Source organism: Microtus ochrogaster, chromosome 4, assembly GCF_000317375.1.
Source record: "Microtus ochrogaster isolate Prairie Vole_2 chromosome 4, MicOch1.0, whole genome shotgun sequence".
In the NCBI taxonomy this organism is placed as follows: domain Eukaryota; kingdom Metazoa; phylum Chordata; class Mammalia; order Rodentia; family Cricetidae; genus Microtus; species Microtus ochrogaster.
Genome location: NC_022011.1, coordinates 25,159,976 through 25,178,953, shown reverse-complemented (window position 1 = coordinate 25,178,953; position 18,978 = coordinate 25,159,976). Strand labels below are relative to the sequence as shown.

The following is an 18,978-nucleotide window of genomic DNA, read 5'->3' as shown; positions in this document are numbered from 1 at the left end:
GGGGGAAAGTTCTGCACTGAGCCGTGTGTCACAAACACAGATCGGGGGCTCATCAGCGAGGGTCATTTAGCTGTCTTTGCTTTGTCAGATCCCAGAGTGACCTACCTGGAGCTGTGGCAGGGATCTTAAACATGACATATTTTGTCCTCCCGTTGTCCACGATGGACGTGCCCATGTTAAGGACATTTCCAGCTGCATCATAATGAGGGTGTGCAGTCGCCAGGTTGACAGCCACATACTTCCGGTAATCAACCTGCAAAATACAATAGCCACTCCGTCTTCCAAAGAGGAGAAGATGGGGTCCAAGGAACACCTGACTAAGCCTGGGTCTAGAAAGGCAGATCCCTGTGCACATCTCCCGATTGGAAAAGAAAGGCATACTTTGCCTTTAAAGAAATGTCTTAGCCAGGTGGTGGTGTACACCTTTAATCCTAGCACTTGCAAGGCAGAGGCAGGAGGATCTCTGTGAGTTCTAGGCCAGCCTGGTCTTCAGAGCAAGTTCTAGGATGGCCAGTGCTACACAAAGAAACCCTCTCTAGAAAAAAAATAAATCAAAACAACAAAAACAGAGATGTCTACTCTCATGACCTGAGGTGACCTGGCACTAGGAGGCGCTTCTGCAACTAATCAGGTGTGGGAAGCTAGTGAGCATGCATGTGTGTGCATGCGTGTGTGCGTTGCGTGTGCGTGCGTGTGTTCCCATCCCACATCCTGGTCTTGTCAGGATCCTCAGCATATAGTGAGAGAGTGCCTCATGACAGAAGGCTCCCAACAATGATCAGGGCAGGGAGATTGTCATCTTCCAGCTGGTTTCAGCCACTACTCTGTGCTGGTTTCATTAAGTTATTCAAATTCACCCCTGCTGGAGTCCACAGAGGCAGAGATGTTGCCCTCTAGGGCTCCCAGTGCACTACTCTGGAAACAGGTCATAACACCATTTACTAAAACTCATGAATTCTACTAGCAAGTTGAACTATGACCCCTGCTCAGAACGAACCACAGGATGGCTAGGGACTAGCTGTTTGTCCTTCTTCAGGACAACACAGCCAGCCAAGAGTTAGGTGGGACTCTGGCCCGTCCGGTATTTCCCATCATGCATTAGTTGGGCCCTCGCCACCTAGTTACACAGAACTGGACGTCATTTCCCAGCTAAGAAAAGTGTTCAATTTAGCAGATCATTCAAATGCCTTATGACAACACTGTGGCTTTGAGGAAGCGGCAGGAGCAAACTGAACCCAGGTCTATTGATTTTCACGAGAATATCGGCCCAGCCCTTCCCAGGAAGGTTCTGTCTGCCGATGCCCTTGCTCTCTGAGTAATACCTCCCTCTGCAGGTCACTGCGGGTAGAACCCCTGGGTGCTAAGAGCCATGGCTATGACTCTGGGTTGTCTTCCAAAAATACAGAGGGAAGTCCTAACCCCAGTGCTTGTGACTGTGACCTCACTTGGCAGTAACATCTTTGAATGTATAATCAGAAGATGATGTCATATCACAGGAGAATGTGCTGTGACCTCATGACTTGTGTGCTTATAGAACATGGGGAATTGGAGCATACAGACACAAAGGGTATTCCGGGATCAAGGAGATGGAAAGTAAAGTGATAAGTCCAGGAGCTGGGAAACACAGGAAGGATACTCTCCTACAAACTACCAGAGCCTGGCCCTGCTGACACTTTGGATTTAGAATTGTGGCCTCCATTTATGCAGACAGTAGATATCTATTATCTTAAGTTGCTTAGTCTGTGCCACTCTTAGGGATGGAGAGATGCTCTAAAGATTTATTTTTTAAATTGTGTATGTGTATTTGCATACATATGAGAGTGTGTGGTAGTGCATTGTGATGTGTGTGTGCATGCGTGTATGTGCACACCTATGAGTGCAGTATCCCTGTTGGCCAGAAGGGGGCATCTGATCCCCTCAAACTGGAGTTAACAAATGGTTGTGATCCAACCAACCTGGGTGCTGAGAACTGAACTCAGATTATCTTTAAGAGCAGTAGTACATACTTTTAACCATGGGGCCATCTCTCCAGCTCTGTGGGGACACATGAGAAAGGCATTGTAAAGAGATTTTAATCTGTGGATGTCATAGAGTTTATCAGATAAGATAGCTACCGTGTCGGTAGGTGGAACCATCTTTAGGACCCCTATTGTGCATGTGTTCCATGGTTAACTGAAATATACTTAAACAGCACATGACTAGGCTGTATACAACAGCCACCAGGAACTAGGACAGCCACAAAGATGGAGACCCTGCAGTTCCTTCTTAGAACAACAAGCACCATGGCATCAGAGGAGGGGACCTTCCGGTAAGCTCCTCATAGGCAGCTTGCCCTCCCCCAGGGGTGGGGAGTGTGGTTCCTTTCTTGGGTCAGACGTGGGCGCTGACTGTAAGCCTGTCATACCTTCTCCAGGGTCTCTAGAGTCTGGGGGTTAATCTTCCTGATGTAGTTGGTCTCCGTGGTGGCATAGAAGTCATCTCCGCACTTCATGATGTTGATCAGGCAGTTGTCTGTGAAATCGGGGATGGTGTGGGACAGGTAGGAGAAAGCTCTGGAAAGAAAGGGGGCTGGGTTAGTCTCTGTTCCCGCCTGGGTAGTTCTGCTCTCTGGGACTTGCCTTCTTATCATTTAACACGTTCTGCTTCAGCGATAGAGAAAAGTCTCTGGGTCTCCGTGGGCCACTTGAGGAATCTGGAGGACTCAGGTATCAGGTTCCCCACGCATTCCACAACATGGAGTCAGCCAGCAAGTGAAGTACTGGGGTAATGTGGCCATATGACACCCCTCCTGCGTGTCAAAAGTGCAGGGGGGTCTCTTCAACTGGAGCCAGCAGGAACTGATATGCTTTCAACTATGTTAAGTTGCTATGCAGATATCAGACATGTACCCATAATACCACTCCCACCCTCCCACCCCCCTAATCCCCCCTCACCCCCCTACCCCGACTCCCACAAAAACCTAGCAAAACAGATCATCTCTGCTTTGGCAGAATCTGAGTCCTCATTGAACATCTTCATTTCTCAAGAAGTGATTTGGAGTTATTTTGTTTCCCTTTCGAAACAAGGTTTCATTTGTCCCAGGCTAGCCTCAAACCTGATATGTACGAAAGGATGTCCTTGAATTTCTGATCATCCTGCTGCCACCTCCTGAGTGCTTGGCTAGGCATGGTCACACACACTGTAACCCAAGTGGAAACAAGAAGATTGCCGGGGACTTGCTGGCTTTGTTTAGCTCCCACTTCAGTGAGAGACTGCCAGGGCATGGGGCGTTGATCCATCACATCTCGTCTAAGCTTGTGCTGGGATCGAACCCAGGACTTTGTGTAAACACTCTACTAACTAAGCTACATCCTCAGCTCTAGAGTTAGCTTTGGCAAAAAGGAAAACAAACTCATGCTAGCGAAGACTCATGGTTCATTTTGCCAAACGCCAAACTGCAAACACCGGATGCAAGTGTTGAGTGGTGCTCCGCCTACTGGCAGAGGATGTAACTGCAGGGATTCTCCTCCAGGTGTGGTTCTGAAGCCCTTCCAGCCCACTCCTTTTTCTCTGTTGACGCCTCCCCAAGCTCAGCAAGGGCGAGTCACTCTGTTCCGGGGATGGATGATGTCACCCTGGAAAAGCAGAAGCAGCCTTCCGATCTTTGGCCAATCCACCCCGAATCTTTCCATAGTTCTCTCCTGTCTGAAGTGTATCGGAAGAGAGATGGTGGCAGCAGGCCTGACTCTAGCCAAGAATTTAATTGTCGAAGGTGTAACATACACATCTGTTTCATAGCCCAGATGGCTTCAGATGTGTCCCAGAAAAATCTCCCCTCCCCCTCATTCGTCAGCTTCCGACAACTGATCTCTTTATGCTCTGTGCGAGCAAAACCACGCCTAGTCTTAATTTCTGTTTTTTTTTCTCCCTGAACAGAGAACACATTTATGAAACTTGTTTTTTGTAAAAAAAAAAAAAAAAAGTGTGGTATGTGTGTAGTTCATGCATGTGTGTGTGTGTGTGTGTGTGTGTGTGTGTGTGTGTGTGTGTGTGTGCGGGTACATGTAGCCATATGTGTGCACAGGGTCAGCGGAAGAGGTCAGGTGTCCTGCCTCTCACTCTTTACGTGTGTGTGTGTGTGTGTGCGGGTACATGTAGCCATATGTGTGCACAGGGTCAGCGGAAGAGGTCAGGTGTCCTGCCTCTCACTCTTTACCATACTCTCTTGAGCAAGATCTCCCTCCCTCCCGTTAGACCTGGAGCTAGGCTGGCAGTTTGTAAATCCCTGCAACCCGCCTGTCCCCTTCTCACACGGTGCTGGGTTACAGACATGTTTGTGACCATGCTTGGCTTTTACAAGAGTTCTGGCTCTCACTCACTAGCCACCTCCTCAGCCTACCTGGATCTAAACAAACAAATAAACAAACAACTTCTTAACTTAATGCATCTTAGAATTTTTTTGAATAGCATAGCTAGTGGTCTCATTTCTTTTTTGCCCCACTGAGGCATTCTCTTATACAGTTTTGCTGTCAGGTATTCAGCCAGATTTCTGGTAGTGACATCAGGGCTGTGTGCAGCTTTTACCATAACAAATGACATAGCCAGGAATAACTTTGTCTGTCTGTCATATCAGACACGAGCAAAGGGAACACACATTTGTAATTTGACTGACAAGGTCCAAACACTCTCCCACCAGTCAGGCAGGAGACCATCTGACAATTTGTCAACTGCTCTGTGCCTCTCTTGCCGTCAGTGATCAAGAATCACACAGCATCGACGGTGACAGGCCAGTCACGTGGCATTTTATCTACCCTGAAGAAAATTACTAGAGAAAATATGGTCTGCTTTGACCATGAAAAATACCAAAAGAGCATGAAACTGGTTAAGATTCAGAAGGGAACGTTACTTGGAAAAGATGTTTTTGCAGGGGTCTGGGTAGGCCATTGTTCCAAACTCAGACACCACGATTTTGTTGGCCTCGATGTTGGCGCTGTAGGTATCACTGTGCAAGTATTTGCTTCTGTAGAAGACCTCCCCTGAAATAGAAAAACAAATGCTTGTCAAACTGGCATTTTCTGGGGCTTTGAAATTGATGTCAGCCATTCCAGGGGCTTTCCTGGGGGCCAGGGGGAGGTGTGCCACCCAGACAAGCCTCTTTCATGCCAGTGCGTACTACAATGAGAGGAGAATTTGGAGTGTAAGTTCATTCAACACATTAAAAAATGTGGATGTTTCGTGTGGTTTGTGTGTGGGTGGGGAGTGTCTTGTGTAGCCCACGCAGACCTTGAACTTGCTCTAGCCAAGGATGAGCTTGAACTCCTAATCTTCCTGCCTCTGTCTCCCAGTTGCTAGGCTGACAAGCATATGCTGCCACGCCTGGTTTACGTGGTGCTGGGAATCAAACCCAGGACTCTGTATAAGCTAGTTGAATATTCTACTAATAGCTGTATCTCCATCTGACACCACATAGAGCCTCACTGGAGCCTCATAACGAGATGGTCAGTGTGTCCCTCTACTCCTCATTTCCGTCCAGGAGCTGGGACTCAGGAACACCCAGTCACCTTGCCCAGTATGGCCTAGTCACGGGCAGTGCCTTCCACCATGCTGGTGTTTGTCCGGGGAAGACACAGATTTAGAACACTGACTGGGAAGGTTGTCCTGACCCCTGAAGCCTCCTTCACTGCTGGGGGAATCTACTTTCGGAAGCCTGGGTCAGAGATTTCAGTCTCTTGGAGAAATATTTCATATCGGTGGCATGTCCACCCACACACTCTGACGAGACACACCACACACACTTGGGACCACCTATTCCCACATACCCACGTCCATCCACATTCCCCAACATGTGCTCACACACATGTGTACAAACCACACACAGCTGTGTGCACCCACACTCAATACACACTACACGTACATCCGCCATACCTACGCCCTGACATGTATCACAGTACTGTGTATCTACACCCGCCCCAACACACATCGCACAGACGTGTGCACTCCCACACCCCCCAACATGCACAGCATGTATGCACACACACACTCTAACACACACCACACCCACGTGCACACCACAACCCCCCATGCACATGCTGCATATACTCTCACACATAGACACGAGCTTGCACCCCAATACTCAGATCCAGTGGGATGACTTTATCTCCTAGAAACAGTTTCTTTGCTGATGGAGACCAATATCATTCTCTGTCAGAACTTTAAACAAACAGTTCTATTTTGAAGTCCTTTAGATTTTAATGAAGGGACCTATTCTCTACCCTTTCCAGCTTCCTTCTTCTCTGCTCCTTCTCTTTTACCCAGTCTTCAATTGATTTTTTTTTTTTTTGAGACAGGGTCTCACTTTGTAGCTCCAACTGTCCAGAAACTAATTTTGTAGATCAGGCTGGCCTTGAACTCACAGAGACCACCATGCTTAATCCTTACTGTTTTTTAAGACACTAACTTCTAGTGGTCTCCTGCGAAGACCACAGACTATTTTTCTGCCTTTTCACTTTTTAAAATATTTATTTATTTTATGTGTGTGAGTGTTTGCCTGCATGTATGTATGTGTCCGTATGCATGCAGTTCCCATGGCAATAAGGAGGTCCTCTGGAACAGGCATTGTGGATGGCTGGGAACCATCACGTGGGTTCTGGGAACTAAATCCAGTCTTCTGCAAGAGCAACAAGTGCTCTTAACCACTGAGCCTTCTCTCCAGTCCCCTTTCTTTTTTGGTTTATTTTTGTTTTTGTTTTGAGACAGGGTCTTACTATGCAGCTCTGACTGTCCTGGAATTTGCTCCAGAAGACAAGACTGCCTGGAATTCACAGAGATTCTCCTGTTTCTGTCTCCTAAGTGCCAAGATTAAAAGTATGCACCACCATGCCCATCCTGTCCCTCACTTTCTTAGAGAAACAAGTGGGCTACTAAATGATCAGAAGGTTTGCAAAGAACGAAATACCAACACGAAATGCCAGTGAGCATATGAAAAGATGTCCAATCTCACTAACCATCAGAGGAGTAAAATTCAAAGCTACACTGAGACACTATCTCACCCCAGTGAGCATGGCCATGATCCACTCCTACAGAAATGAAAACTACTCCAACCACTTTAGAAGTCAGCTGGAGGTTTCTCAAAAACTGAAAATAAGGGCTGCAGAAATGGATCCACAGTTAAGAACTTTTGCTGTTCTTACAGAGGACCTGAGTTCAGTTCCCAGCACCCACATGGATAGCTCCCAACCTCCTGTAACTCCAGCTCCAGGTGATTCAGTGCCCTCTTCTGGACTCCTAGGGTACTGCACACACATGCACATACCCATACACTGATGCAATAGCATACACATAGTTGAATTAAATCTTTTTTTAAAAAAACCCACAAAACTAAACTAAAACTAGATCTCCCACATGACTCAGCTATGCCACTCCTGGGTATTTACCCAAAGCTCTCTAAGGCAACACATTCTGGGTTCACCTGCACACCCACATTTACTGCACCTCCATTGGCAACAGCTGTACAGAACCCAACTAGGTGTCCGACAACAGAAGACTGGGTAAAGAAAGTATGGTTAGTGTATACAATTCCATTTTCTCTCAGCTGAAAAGAATGAAGTTCTGCCATTTTCAGGAAGATGGATGGAGGTGGGATTATTATATTAAGTAAATTAAGCCAGTCTCAGGAAGATAAATATTGGAGGCTTTTTCTCATTTGTGGTTCCTAGATCTTATATAGTCACAAAAAATTACATATAATCTGGGGGGCAGGTTCAACATCTGATACATACCTTTAGTTTATGAGAACTAAAATAAATATAAGAAAAATGTCCAAAACAAAATGAACAACAACTCCCATTTTCTTCTTTACCCCCCGGAACCCAATTTCTCTGCACATGCTCTCTTCTGAAGTAGGAAGGAGGGGGACCTGATATTCTGTGTTTCTGCCTCCACTGTTATGCATTGGGGGGGCCACTGGAAGCTCCAGAGGAGATGAGAGGCCTGGTTGGCAATCTGACCACACTTAGAGGGTTGTGTGGAAAATGTGGGAGACTCTGAGAGGAGAGGGCCCAGGACACATTGCCACGATGGTTATGGCAAGCAGTGTGCTCAGCTGGCTTATTTTCAGTCTGGCCTCCTGTTTTCATCAGAGACTTGTCTGAGCTCCCAGCCCGTCACCTTCTCTGTCTTGGCTCATCCCGCGGCAGATTTGATCATAAGATAAAATGACAAAGAACCTTGGGCGTCTTTCCAGATTGTTTGCAGTAGACTGGGTAATGCCCTCCCCAAGATCAGCCTGCATCCGAACCCCTGTGGTACCAGTGTGATGGAAGTCACTTTGTGGGTCTTACTCAGTTAAAGCATTGGGGCTATCTGACTGGCGATGATCTGATGGTCCTTCTAAGGGGGAGGTGGGGAGGGGGGATGGTCAGTGAAGTTGGACTGATGAGTGGAGAGAATGAGAGAGAGAGAAGAGGAGTATGGGGTAGGATGAAGAATATCAAAAAGGAAGAGGAAGACAGGAGGAGGGAAGGGGAGAAGGAAGAGGGAGGGAGAGAAGGTGGAAGAGGAGAGGGGAGGGGAGGAGAAAGGAAGGAACATGAACGGAGAAGAAAGAAGAGGAGAAGAGACAAAGAGACTGAAAAACATCGAGATGCTATGCCACTGGTTTGAGACAGGGATGGGGCCACAAGCCAAGGGTACAGGCAGCTTCTGAAATCTTTTTTTAAATTTATTTTTTTATTTTTTAGCTTCTGAAATCTTGCGTAGCAAGGCAATGGGTTCTCCCCAGAACTTCCAGAAGGAAAGCAGCCCTGCCAATACTTTGGCACTACTCCCAGCGTGATCAGTTTCAGACTTCTGACCCCACGAAACGGAAAGGGAACAAACTCCTGTTGTTACCGTGGCAACAGAAAACTCACGCTGGGTTCTCACCATCTCTGATGGAGAAACTGTGGAGAAGGGCCAGGCCATCAAACCAGTGGTTGTACTTGCTCTCCCCCACCGTGTGCATCCCAGGCCCATTTCGAAGCAGGGTCCCCTGCAGCCATGCTGGAATCGCGCCTGTTAAAAGATAAATTGTTTAGTTGCCAGATTTCATGATCAAAGTGAAAAATCTCAAAAAGTGTGCGGGGGAGGCGTTGAAAAGGAACTGAGCACACAGGGTGGGTACAGCTTCTCGTTTGCTCCACGATCCTTTCTCAAAATGGTGCAACGGGCCTGGCAGTTTGCTAGCGCTGAGGATGACCAAGAAGAATAGACACCATTTCTAGCCTGAAGTTGCTCTCTGTTCATTAAGGAGATAGAAGAGCAGATACTCCAAACACAATTCTCTGGAGGCAGCGCTGCAGCCCAGGGCTGCCCTGATAGCCATGAGGGAGAACTTTTGCCTCACTAAGGCACAAAGAACACTCTAGAGGCTAGGGGTGGCTCCCTTGGTAAAGCCCTTCCTGCACGAGCATGAGGATCTGAGCGTGGCTCCCAGATCCACATAAAAACTCAGGCATGATGGTACGTGCTTGTGATTCCAGTGCTGGGGAGGTGGGGACAGGAAGATCCCTGAGACTTGGCAACCAAACAGGCAAGCTCTGGACCAGGGTGAAGACAAAGTGAATGACAAGCTCCAGGTCAGGGATCTTGTCTCAAATAACAAACTGAACGGCATCTTGAGGAATGAGACCCAAGCTTGACTTTTATCCTCAAGTGTTCAGAGGACAACTTTCAGGGGTCAGCTCTCTTCTTCCACTGTCTCTGAAGAGCAAGGCATAGGGAGCAAGCCAGAAAGCAGCATCCCTTTATAGCATTATCCTTTCTGCATCAGCTCCTGCCTCTAGGTCCCTGCCCTGTCTGAGTTTCTGTTCTGTCTGCTTCCTTTGATGGTGAACAGTAACATGGAAGTGTAAGCCAAAATGAGCCCTTTCTTCTTCAAGTTGCCTTGGTCCTGGAGTTTCATCACAGCTGTAGTAACCCGAATGAAGACATCTGTCTTATGAAAACTCAAGAGAATCGAGGAAGATGGCGCAGTGGTTGAGGGCACTCACTGCTCTTCCAGTTCCAGAGGACCTGAGTTTGATTCCCAGTACCCACTGTAGCTCATAACCAACTGTAACTCCAGCTCCAGGGGAGTCTAACACATCTGGTTTTCCCAGATATCTGCACTCATATTGACACACCCAAACACAGGTATAGACACATATAAATGATTAAAGATAATAAAAGCTTAAAAAACACTTGAAGGAAATATACTCAAATAATGATGCTTTAAATTTGTCTTTTATATCTTAATATTCACCTGTTACATATAATTGAACATATATCCATTGAATATTACCTTGATAATCATTGAAAATATATAATAAAGCTGGGAAGGCTCCCATCAACTTCTAAGGCGACCCGCAGTTGGAAAACTCCACCCGAGGGCCAACAAAATGGCACAGCAGGTAAAGTCACTGGCACCCAAGCCTGACACCTGGTTTGATTTCTGGGACCCACATGGTGGAAAGACCCCACCCATGTGAGCTGTCAGCAGTCTCCTTGTTCACACTGTGGCTATCGCTCCAGGCACTCTTCAGGGGACAGCGGGAAGGGACAGCTCTCTCCCTGGAGACTAAGTTAGCATCTGCAAACACACCCAGGTTCCCACAGAAACGGTTTGGGGATCTTGCCTTATCTTGTTCTCATACATGGGTTTTCAGGCTTCCAAAAGCAACTTGTAATACAGAAAAAGAGATGCCCATCTAAGCATAGATGTCTCACCTGTCACTCTGGCAGACACTGGCTCCAGCTGCTCTTTCTTATTCCTGCCAAATATTATCTCCATGGGACTGGCGGATGGCAGTGAGGAGGATGTTACTGGAGCAGACCTGACGTCCCGTGTGCTTCTGTCTTCCTGCCCTCTGTTCCTTTACGACTTCATCTGTCCCTCCACACTCCCTCTCTCCCTCTCTCCCTCTCCTTCCTTGCTATCTGCAGGTCTGTGTTTCTGCCTGCTCCCGGAAGCTGCTGGGTAATTTATACAATGTTTGGTCAAAGGTCAGTTCCCAAGCCATGTGTTACGGATAATCTTTAATCCCGTTAGTGTTTTTCCAACTCTTCCTCTCCGCTTTCACTTTTGGCTTAACCTAGGAAGGCTCTGATTTAAGTGGGCAGAGAAGATTCAGTGCATTCTGCTGAGTTAGGTTGCCTGAGCTAGCCCATCCTGAGAACTGGATGTGTTTATGGTTGGAGCAGGGAGATATTCAAGACCAGCAAAGGCTCTTCAAGCTGGGGAACCATCAAATGCATCGATCACATTATTGCATGGTGTGGGTTGGTGACAACTTCACCTTCTGGAAATGAGTGTGTGTGTGTGTGTGTGTGTGTGTGTGTGTGTGTGCATACACACATGTGGGCGTGTGTGTGTTCCTTCTCACTCTTAGAAATCACATGAATGGACAGTTGATTGGCTTTCTTTTGGAAAAAAGGGACAAAAATGTGTCACGTACCTATTTAAAAACCAAAGACAGGGAAGAAAAGGCTGCCATCAGGAACCAAAGAATAATTGAAACACCAAACAGCTTCAGGGGCTGGGGACAAGGCTTGATGTGCAAGCATGAAGACCTGCATTCCACCCGTAGCATCTGTATAAATCCCAGCACTGAGAGAGAGGGAGACAGGAGGATCTTTAGGGCTTGCTGGACAGCCAGTCCAGCTGAAACCCTTTGATTAAACTTGGGCTGTCAAGAGGGAGAAACCATGGCCGTCTTTGGCTCTAGGGTGTCCCCGATGTTCACATCTGTGAGCCATTGATACGATGCCATGGCCTGAAATCTACGTTGACTTTTCCAGGGCTCTGGGTGGGAGTTGGTGAACTCACAATGCCCGCTGCTCAGAGTGCTGCCTGAGTGGGGAGAACAACAGAAGGCCGAGATTGACCTGGGTTCCACACTACACAGCACGTACAGGGGTCAAAGCATCATGGGGCACTGCGCATGTGTACAATTTCTCTGCTTTATGTGAGTTGTGAAATAAAGATGACTTGGGGTGGGCGAGATGGCTTGTTCAGTAAAGTATTTAACTTGCAAACTCGAGGCAGACCTGAGTTCAATCCCCAGAACTCATTTTCCAAAAAAGAAAGAAAGAAAGAAAGAAAGAAAGAAAGAAAGAAAGAAAGAAAGAAAGAAAGAAAAGAAAAGAGAGCTGGTGCTACCTGTGTACACTCTCAGTGCTACAGAGACAGAGGCAGCTGGCTCCCTCACTGCTGGCCAACTGTTTTAGCTTTCTCTGTGAATTCCAGGCCAAGAGGGAACCATGTGTCAAAAATTAATAAGGCAGATGGTACTGGAGAAGGCAACTGTCAAAACTGTCCTCTGAGGGCCTACACACATGATTGCATTACATGTGAGTGCACACCCGGTCATGTAATGCTCACCTGCTCACCTGCCAACACACACACACACACACACACACACACACGGTTTGGGGAGAGAGGAGGCCATAGTGTCTGCCTTCACATATCCAGCTGCGGAGGAGGGTGGGGCTGAGCTGAGAGTGTCTTCAGGGTGTCAGAGAGTTCTAGAACAGCCTGTGCTTCCTCCTTTGGCTGTGTACTGCCTGCGCCTAATGAGAGCTTGCAAAGTGATGGTGCCGGGCTAGGCTCCAGACCCTCTGACTCAGAATCTCAGCGGAGCCGGAGAGTGGTGTTTTCTGTCTCCAGATGACTCCACTGGGCACAGCTGGAGTGAGGAGCCCATTGGCAGGAAGAGTGGAGACCTTGACTGGCACCGGGCTGGAGTGGTCATGCCACATTCTCTGAGCCTCCCTTCCCCTCACTATGCAGTAGGGTGCAATGACATGGGAATCCCAAAGCCCATTATCTTTTCTGTCTTCTCTTAGAAAGCATTTTCCCTCTGCCCACATTTCCAGAAAGTCCCTTGATAACCTATCTCTTTATGCCGCTGTCATGTCCAAACACATGCGTCCACACCAGAATTATTTATTCCAGTCTGTGAAAGCTGTATCCTTCCTTGGACAGGTGTCTGGGATGTATCAACAGATCAGGGGAGAAATTACAGTACTGGGGGAGAAGGAGGAGCTTCCGGTTAAAAGATAGAGGACTTGGGTTTGAAACTCAGCCTGAGCTTTAGTAATTGTAATTGGCCCTGGGCATAGTGATATTCCATTTGTATTTTAATAAATAAATTGTATTTTAATAAATAAAGCTTGCCTGAAGATCAGAGAGTAAAACAGCCACACTTGCCAGCCTTACAGACCAGGCAGTGGTGACACATGCCTTTAATCCCAGTAGCCACACTAGTTTACCATAGAAGCCAGGTGGAGTGGTGCACACCTTTAATCCCAGCACTAGAGAGGAATATAAAACGGGAGAAGACAGCTCTCAGTCAGTCTCATTCTGAAATTCCTGAAGGCAGGATCGCCATTTCAGACTGCGGTCGAGGTAAGAGCCAGTGGCTGGCTGCTTTACTTCTCTGACCTTTAGGTTGAACCCCAATATCTGTCTCTGGATTTTTTTATTAATTGTGCTACACCTGGGAGAGCAAGATGACTCAGTGTGTAAATGCTCTTTCCTCCAAGTTTGATGACCTGGGTTCAATCTCCAGGACCCCCGTGGTGGAAAGAGAGAACTGACTCCTGTAAGCTGTCCCCCTGCCTCCGTATGTGTCCTAGCCATATACACCTGGGGAAGGAGGCTAAAAGCTGAACTGGCTGCTTATTATCGAACAAAATCCATGCACAAACATCACAAGACAAAATGGGGAATCCAAACTGAGTCACCAGCAGCCACTGCCACTTGGTATGTGTGCATGTGTGTGCATGTGTGTGTGTGTGTGTGTGTGTGTGTGTGTGCCTGGTCTACAGAGTGACTCGCAGGACAGCAGGAGGGGCAGAGACAGGGGATTCCTGGGGCTCACTGGCAAGCCAGACTAGCCTACTTGGTGAACGCCAGGCCAAAGGGACCCTGTCTCAAAATTCAAATGGAACCTCACCCAAGATTGATTTCTGGACTGTACATACGTGTACTCACTCATACATAAACACACACATGTTGCTAAAATTCCTTCCATGAGGGAGATGCCCTCAATGGCAAACCCAGGGGCTGTTTCACCCTCATTCACTCTGGGGAACCAATGAGTATATCAGATTGACTTTCAGAGCATTGGGTAAGGGATTATAATTACAGGCAGGAGGGTGGGTGACCTTAAAGTGGCCACCCTAGAAGATCTGTCCCCAGGGTGATGGAGCTGTCTCCTCTAATCCCCACCTACATCCTTCTGTCCTTCTCAGAGGCGTTGAGGCCATGTTCAGTTAGGGCATAATGCACCCAACTGGTTGAGAGGGGTGGCTGGATACTCCACTGAGGGTGTCCCAACCCTCCCTGTCCTCTGCTTCCAAGAAGGGACATTGATGGTCAACAAGCCCAGCTGTGATAATCTTTTTGGGAGCATGCCCATCCTGAAGATGGTGGCAGTTGAACTCAGAGGGTAGTCCTGTACAACAACAATAACAACAACAACAACAACAACACACACACACACACAAAAACAAAGTAAAAGTTGAAATCAACAAAAAATACAAATTGTGTTATAAAAAATCTCAACAGTCTTATTTTGCAACTCTTTATCTTTTGCCAGAAGTCACAGCCCTTCGCGAGTGACTGTTTCCTCATAGGAGATAGTGCTATCATATCTAAATTATTTTGCAGCTTTCCAATTAAGTTAAGTTCTAGATGGTGCTGCTAATTAGCCGGGGCGATAAGCTGGAGAGATAAGGTCACATCTTAGTTTTCAGGTTTAAAGGTGAAAGGCAAAGTCCCCGCAGAGGCAGCAGTTGCCCTTACGGAAGAGAACACCATGTATGGTGCACGATAGGTGTTCTGTAGCTACGCGGTGAACAGACACGCGTGGATCTCATCTTGCTGTGGTCACTGCACTTGGGTCCTTGGGCGTCCCGTACAGAGCATCACAAACTGGTCAGCTTAAAACCAGGAACTGACCACTTGTTCTGGAGGCCACACGCTGGAGATGAAGGTGTCAACAGGGCTGTGATCTTTTGGAGGGCTCTGATGGTTGACCTTTTTGTGTCCCCCAGGTTCTGCCATGTGTATGCGATCTTGGTGGTCCTTGGTGAACAAATGCAGTGCTGAACCGTGTGCCTCCATGTCCCTATAGTGTTCTTTCCTCCGTGTCTTTATGACCAAGTTTCACTGTCAGGACTCTGGTCACTGTGCTAGGGCCCATTCTACCCTCCCCCCCCCCCATGGAGCCTTATCTCAGCCTGATACCATGGCAAAGCTGGCTCCAAATGATGCTACACTCAAATGGGCGACCATACAGCAGATATTTTTGAGGGATACAACTCAACCCACGACAGTGAGGAAGCAAAGACAAGGTAAAAATGGGTGAAGGCAATTCTAGATTCATCTTCACAGCCAGATGTTTTACCATAGCTCTCTCCTGTCCTCTTTGAGAGTTTGCTGATACCTTCGAGTCATGCCAAGATGGAAGAAGATCAGGCTGCTCGGAGGACGGGAAAGGAGAGTCAGTCAGTTAGCTCTCGTAAGACCTTAGTAGGCCTGGGGGGAAGGGGTCGGTGTTGGAGCTGTTCTGGAGAAAGAGCATCGGTACACAAGCATTGAAGAGACAACCTTGGTCAAGGAAACAGCATGTCCAAAGGCTGGGGTGAGGCTGTGCATGACCGACCACTCTGTGGAGGGTGACTGGGGTGCCTGTAGTTTACGTGGGTGTTGGGCTACCAATGAGAAGCAAGGCTTTGGCACTATAAGGTCCCCTGTTGCCAACCTCCACCTTTGTCACATTCCCTATCTCTGAGTGTGTGTGTGTGTGTGTGTGTGTGTGTGAGTGTGTGTGTGTGTGTGTGTGCGTTGCACACATGTGTGTACAGGTAAAGACCAGAAGACAACCTTGGATGTCATTCTTCAGGTGTTCACCACCTTTATTTTTGAAACATGGTTTTTGTCTGGCCAGAAACTTGCCAGTTTTGCTAGGCTTGCTGGCCAGGGAAAGCCAGAGATCTGCCTCTCTGGCACTTGAATTACAAAATCCTCACCACACCCAATCACTGTCTGATTGGTCTTTCAAAGTCCAGGTTACCCTGTGAAACCTGCCAGCAAACACATGCCAGCAAGCCTGGAGGGTTCATCTACACAGAGGTCTTAAAAATCACAAAGCCAGGCAGTGTGGTGCACGCCTTTAATCCCAGCACTCGGGAGGAAGAGGCAGGCGGATCTCTGTGAGTTCGAGACCAGCCTGGTCTACAAGAGCTAGTTCCAGGACAGGCTCCAAAGCTATAGAGAAACCCTGTCTTGAAAAAACAAAACAAAACAACAGCAACAACAAAACCACAAGAGGGCTAACGGGATGACTCAGCCACCAAACCCAATGGCCTGAGCATGTCCTCTAGAAGAGAGAGACAACTCCTGTAAGCTGTGCTCTAACATCCACATATGTGCTATGGTATGCTCACACACACACACACACACACACACACACACACACACACACACACACACTCTGCACTTACTGTCCTAGAACCCACACGGTAGTTCATCCCTACCTGTAACTGCAGTTTGAGGGGAACTGATGCTCTCTTTTGGCATCTGCAGGCACCAGGCTCGCAGGTGGTACCCAGACACAAGTGTAAGCAAAACACTCATACATACACAACAAAGATATGGCCTCTTTAAATGTAAAAAACAATCAAGAGAATTTCACCCATCATTCCAAGGACTGAGGTTCGTACTCAGTGCTCCTCAGAGATGGTTCCCAAATGTTGAATTAGAGAAAACAGGAGGGTACCCCAAACACTGCCCCGCTGAGAAGCATGCTTCCTAGGACCAACCTGCCAGGGGGAGTCTTCAGGAGGGACTGGTGAGCAAGCCACTAGGGGAGGCTAATTAGTTTAAGTGGAGCATTGAGTTCATGGTGAGAATCACGGGGCCTTCTAGCCAGGTCCCCGTGTCCCAGCTCCGACATATGTGGATGTGTCACTCTGTTCCCTGCCAGAAACAGCCCCCAAAGATGGAGATTCCTTCAGGAGATTCCAGCAGCGGGCCCTGAGCATTATAAATGGCCTTTAGAAGACACTGTCTGTAAGACATTGCAAATGACAATGGCAAGAAGGGCTTAATGACACATTGTGAGGCCCATATATAACTCAGCCTGGCTGGGGTGCTCCTGGCTCTGGAGGTGTGTATGAGCGTACCTCAGGCACGTCTTGAGGGAGTGAGGTTGTATCGGAAATACCTGGCAAAAGGATCATGAGGAAAGAAGTCCATTTTGGCTCACAGTTGGAGGGGTCACAGTCCATCATGGTGGGGAAGGCATGGTTGCAGGAGCATGAGGGAGCTGGTCACATGACGGCCACAGTCAGGAAGCAGAGAAAGGTGAAGGTTGGTGCTCAGTGAACCTTCTCTTTTTTATTTGGTCCTGGAGCCCAGCCAATGGGACGGTGCTGCCCACATTTAAATTGGGTCTTCCCCCTGTCAATCAATCTAATCTAGATAATCCCTCCTAGATACAGCCAGAGGTTTGTCTCCTGGGCGATTCTAGACCAGTCAAGCTGTCACTATTAACCAGCAGACAAAGTAACTGTCTGCCAACTCTGGCTAGTTGTGTTGCATTCTCCTGGTAGATGCTGACTTCCGGTCCTTCCATTCTGTCACACATGAGGAGCAAGGCCAAGAACGCCAGTGCTTGTCTGTAGAAGCCCTCCATAAGGATGAAGTTAGGTTAGGGCCTAAGAGAGCCCTGTACAGTGCCCGAGGGATGGATCTTCCCAGGGGAAGGGGTTTGTTAAAGATGTCTGTGGCAGTGTTTCCTAGACAGCTAAGCCAAACAACGAGCAGGTGAACAAGAAACCCATACATACGTACAAGCGAGAGAAGAGAGGCTTGGGCATCACCATGGCAACAACCGTGACCTTGATCTTTAACAGTACAGAGAAGGCTTGCAGACTGTGCTGGATGGAAATGCAGAGCACAGTGTGGAACACACACACTCGTGTCCGTGTAGCACCTATCATCAAGAGCACATGTACACAGATCGCCCTCCCTGGAAGGCAAACATCTTAGGGGGGTGGGAGACTCCCAGAGATTCTACGATCCAGAAACAGGTTTCTGAGGAAGATCTGCCAGTGGTTTCTGGGTCTCCTCCCACACAGACTGCTTGCAATAAATCCTTACTTGTGTTGCCTTTAGGGGAATGAAACCCTGGGGCCATGGAGCACACATATTGTAATGGTTCTTTGTGTGTTTGTGTATGCTCACACACATGTATGTCAAGGCCAGAGGACGACTTTGGGTGTTGCCCACCTCTTATTTTTTCCCTTTTTAGACCAGGTTGGAGTTCTCTCACTGACCTGGAGCTCACGAAAATAGTCTAGTCTGACTGGCCGATGAGCCCAAGGTGCCTCTCTGTTTCTACCTCTCCAGGGTTGGGACTATGATGATGTAGCACAGGTGTGCCTTTTTACACAGATGCCAGGGACCAAGCTCAGTCCTCATGTTTGTTGGCAAAGCATTTCATCAATTAAGTCATCCCCCCAATGCCTCGTTGGAGTCCTCTTTGGGGACCCAATGTTCCACTGAAAGCAAACATGCTATCTTTCTTCTTTCACGTTACTGAGTCCACCGACAGGCTCAGATGGCTGACGGGGTCCCTAGAAATAAGCTCACACGAGGCCTGTTGTGTCCTGGTTTACTAGAAATGTGGACCTCAGGGACACAGAGGCCAAGGGACATTGAAAGCTGATAAATGCACCAAGATGAATCCCAAGGCTGGTAGCCTACACTTTATCAGAATTCTAAGAATTTGAAAATGGAATTTAGCCTGCAGATTTTCATGTGCTGTCTGACGTCCCCAAGCTCATCTCATTAGGAGTATAAACTAAGCCTTTACCCAGGAGATACGCTATCGTCGTGCGCAGCCTTTCACATGGTTTACTGATGGAAGTCACCAGAAGTTTGGCCTCTGCAGATAACAGCCCAGTTCTGCC

At 47.8% G+C, this 18,978-nt stretch overlaps 1 protein-coding gene across 1 annotated transcript in view; it reads right to left on the bottom strand.

The window, feature by feature from the left end:
• Positions 1-10,948, bottom strand: part of Bco1 (beta-carotene oxygenase 1) — a 33,230-nt gene extending 22,282 nt beyond the window's left edge. Inside the window, exons 1-5 of the mRNA XM_013354527.1 lie at positions 10,723-10,948; positions 8,902-9,030; positions 4,886-5,015; positions 2,405-2,552; positions 106-253 (exon numbers count right to left, since the gene is read on the bottom strand). Of these exons, the coding sequence (XP_013209981.1) occupies positions 106-253; positions 2,405-2,552; positions 4,886-5,015; positions 8,902-9,030; positions 10,723-10,786 (619 nt within the window). The 5' untranslated portion in view covers positions 10,787-10,948. The remainder of the gene's footprint in view (positions 1-105; positions 254-2,404; positions 2,553-4,885; positions 5,016-8,901; positions 9,031-10,722) is intronic.
• Between the last annotated feature and the right edge of the window lie 8,030 nt (positions 10,949-18,978).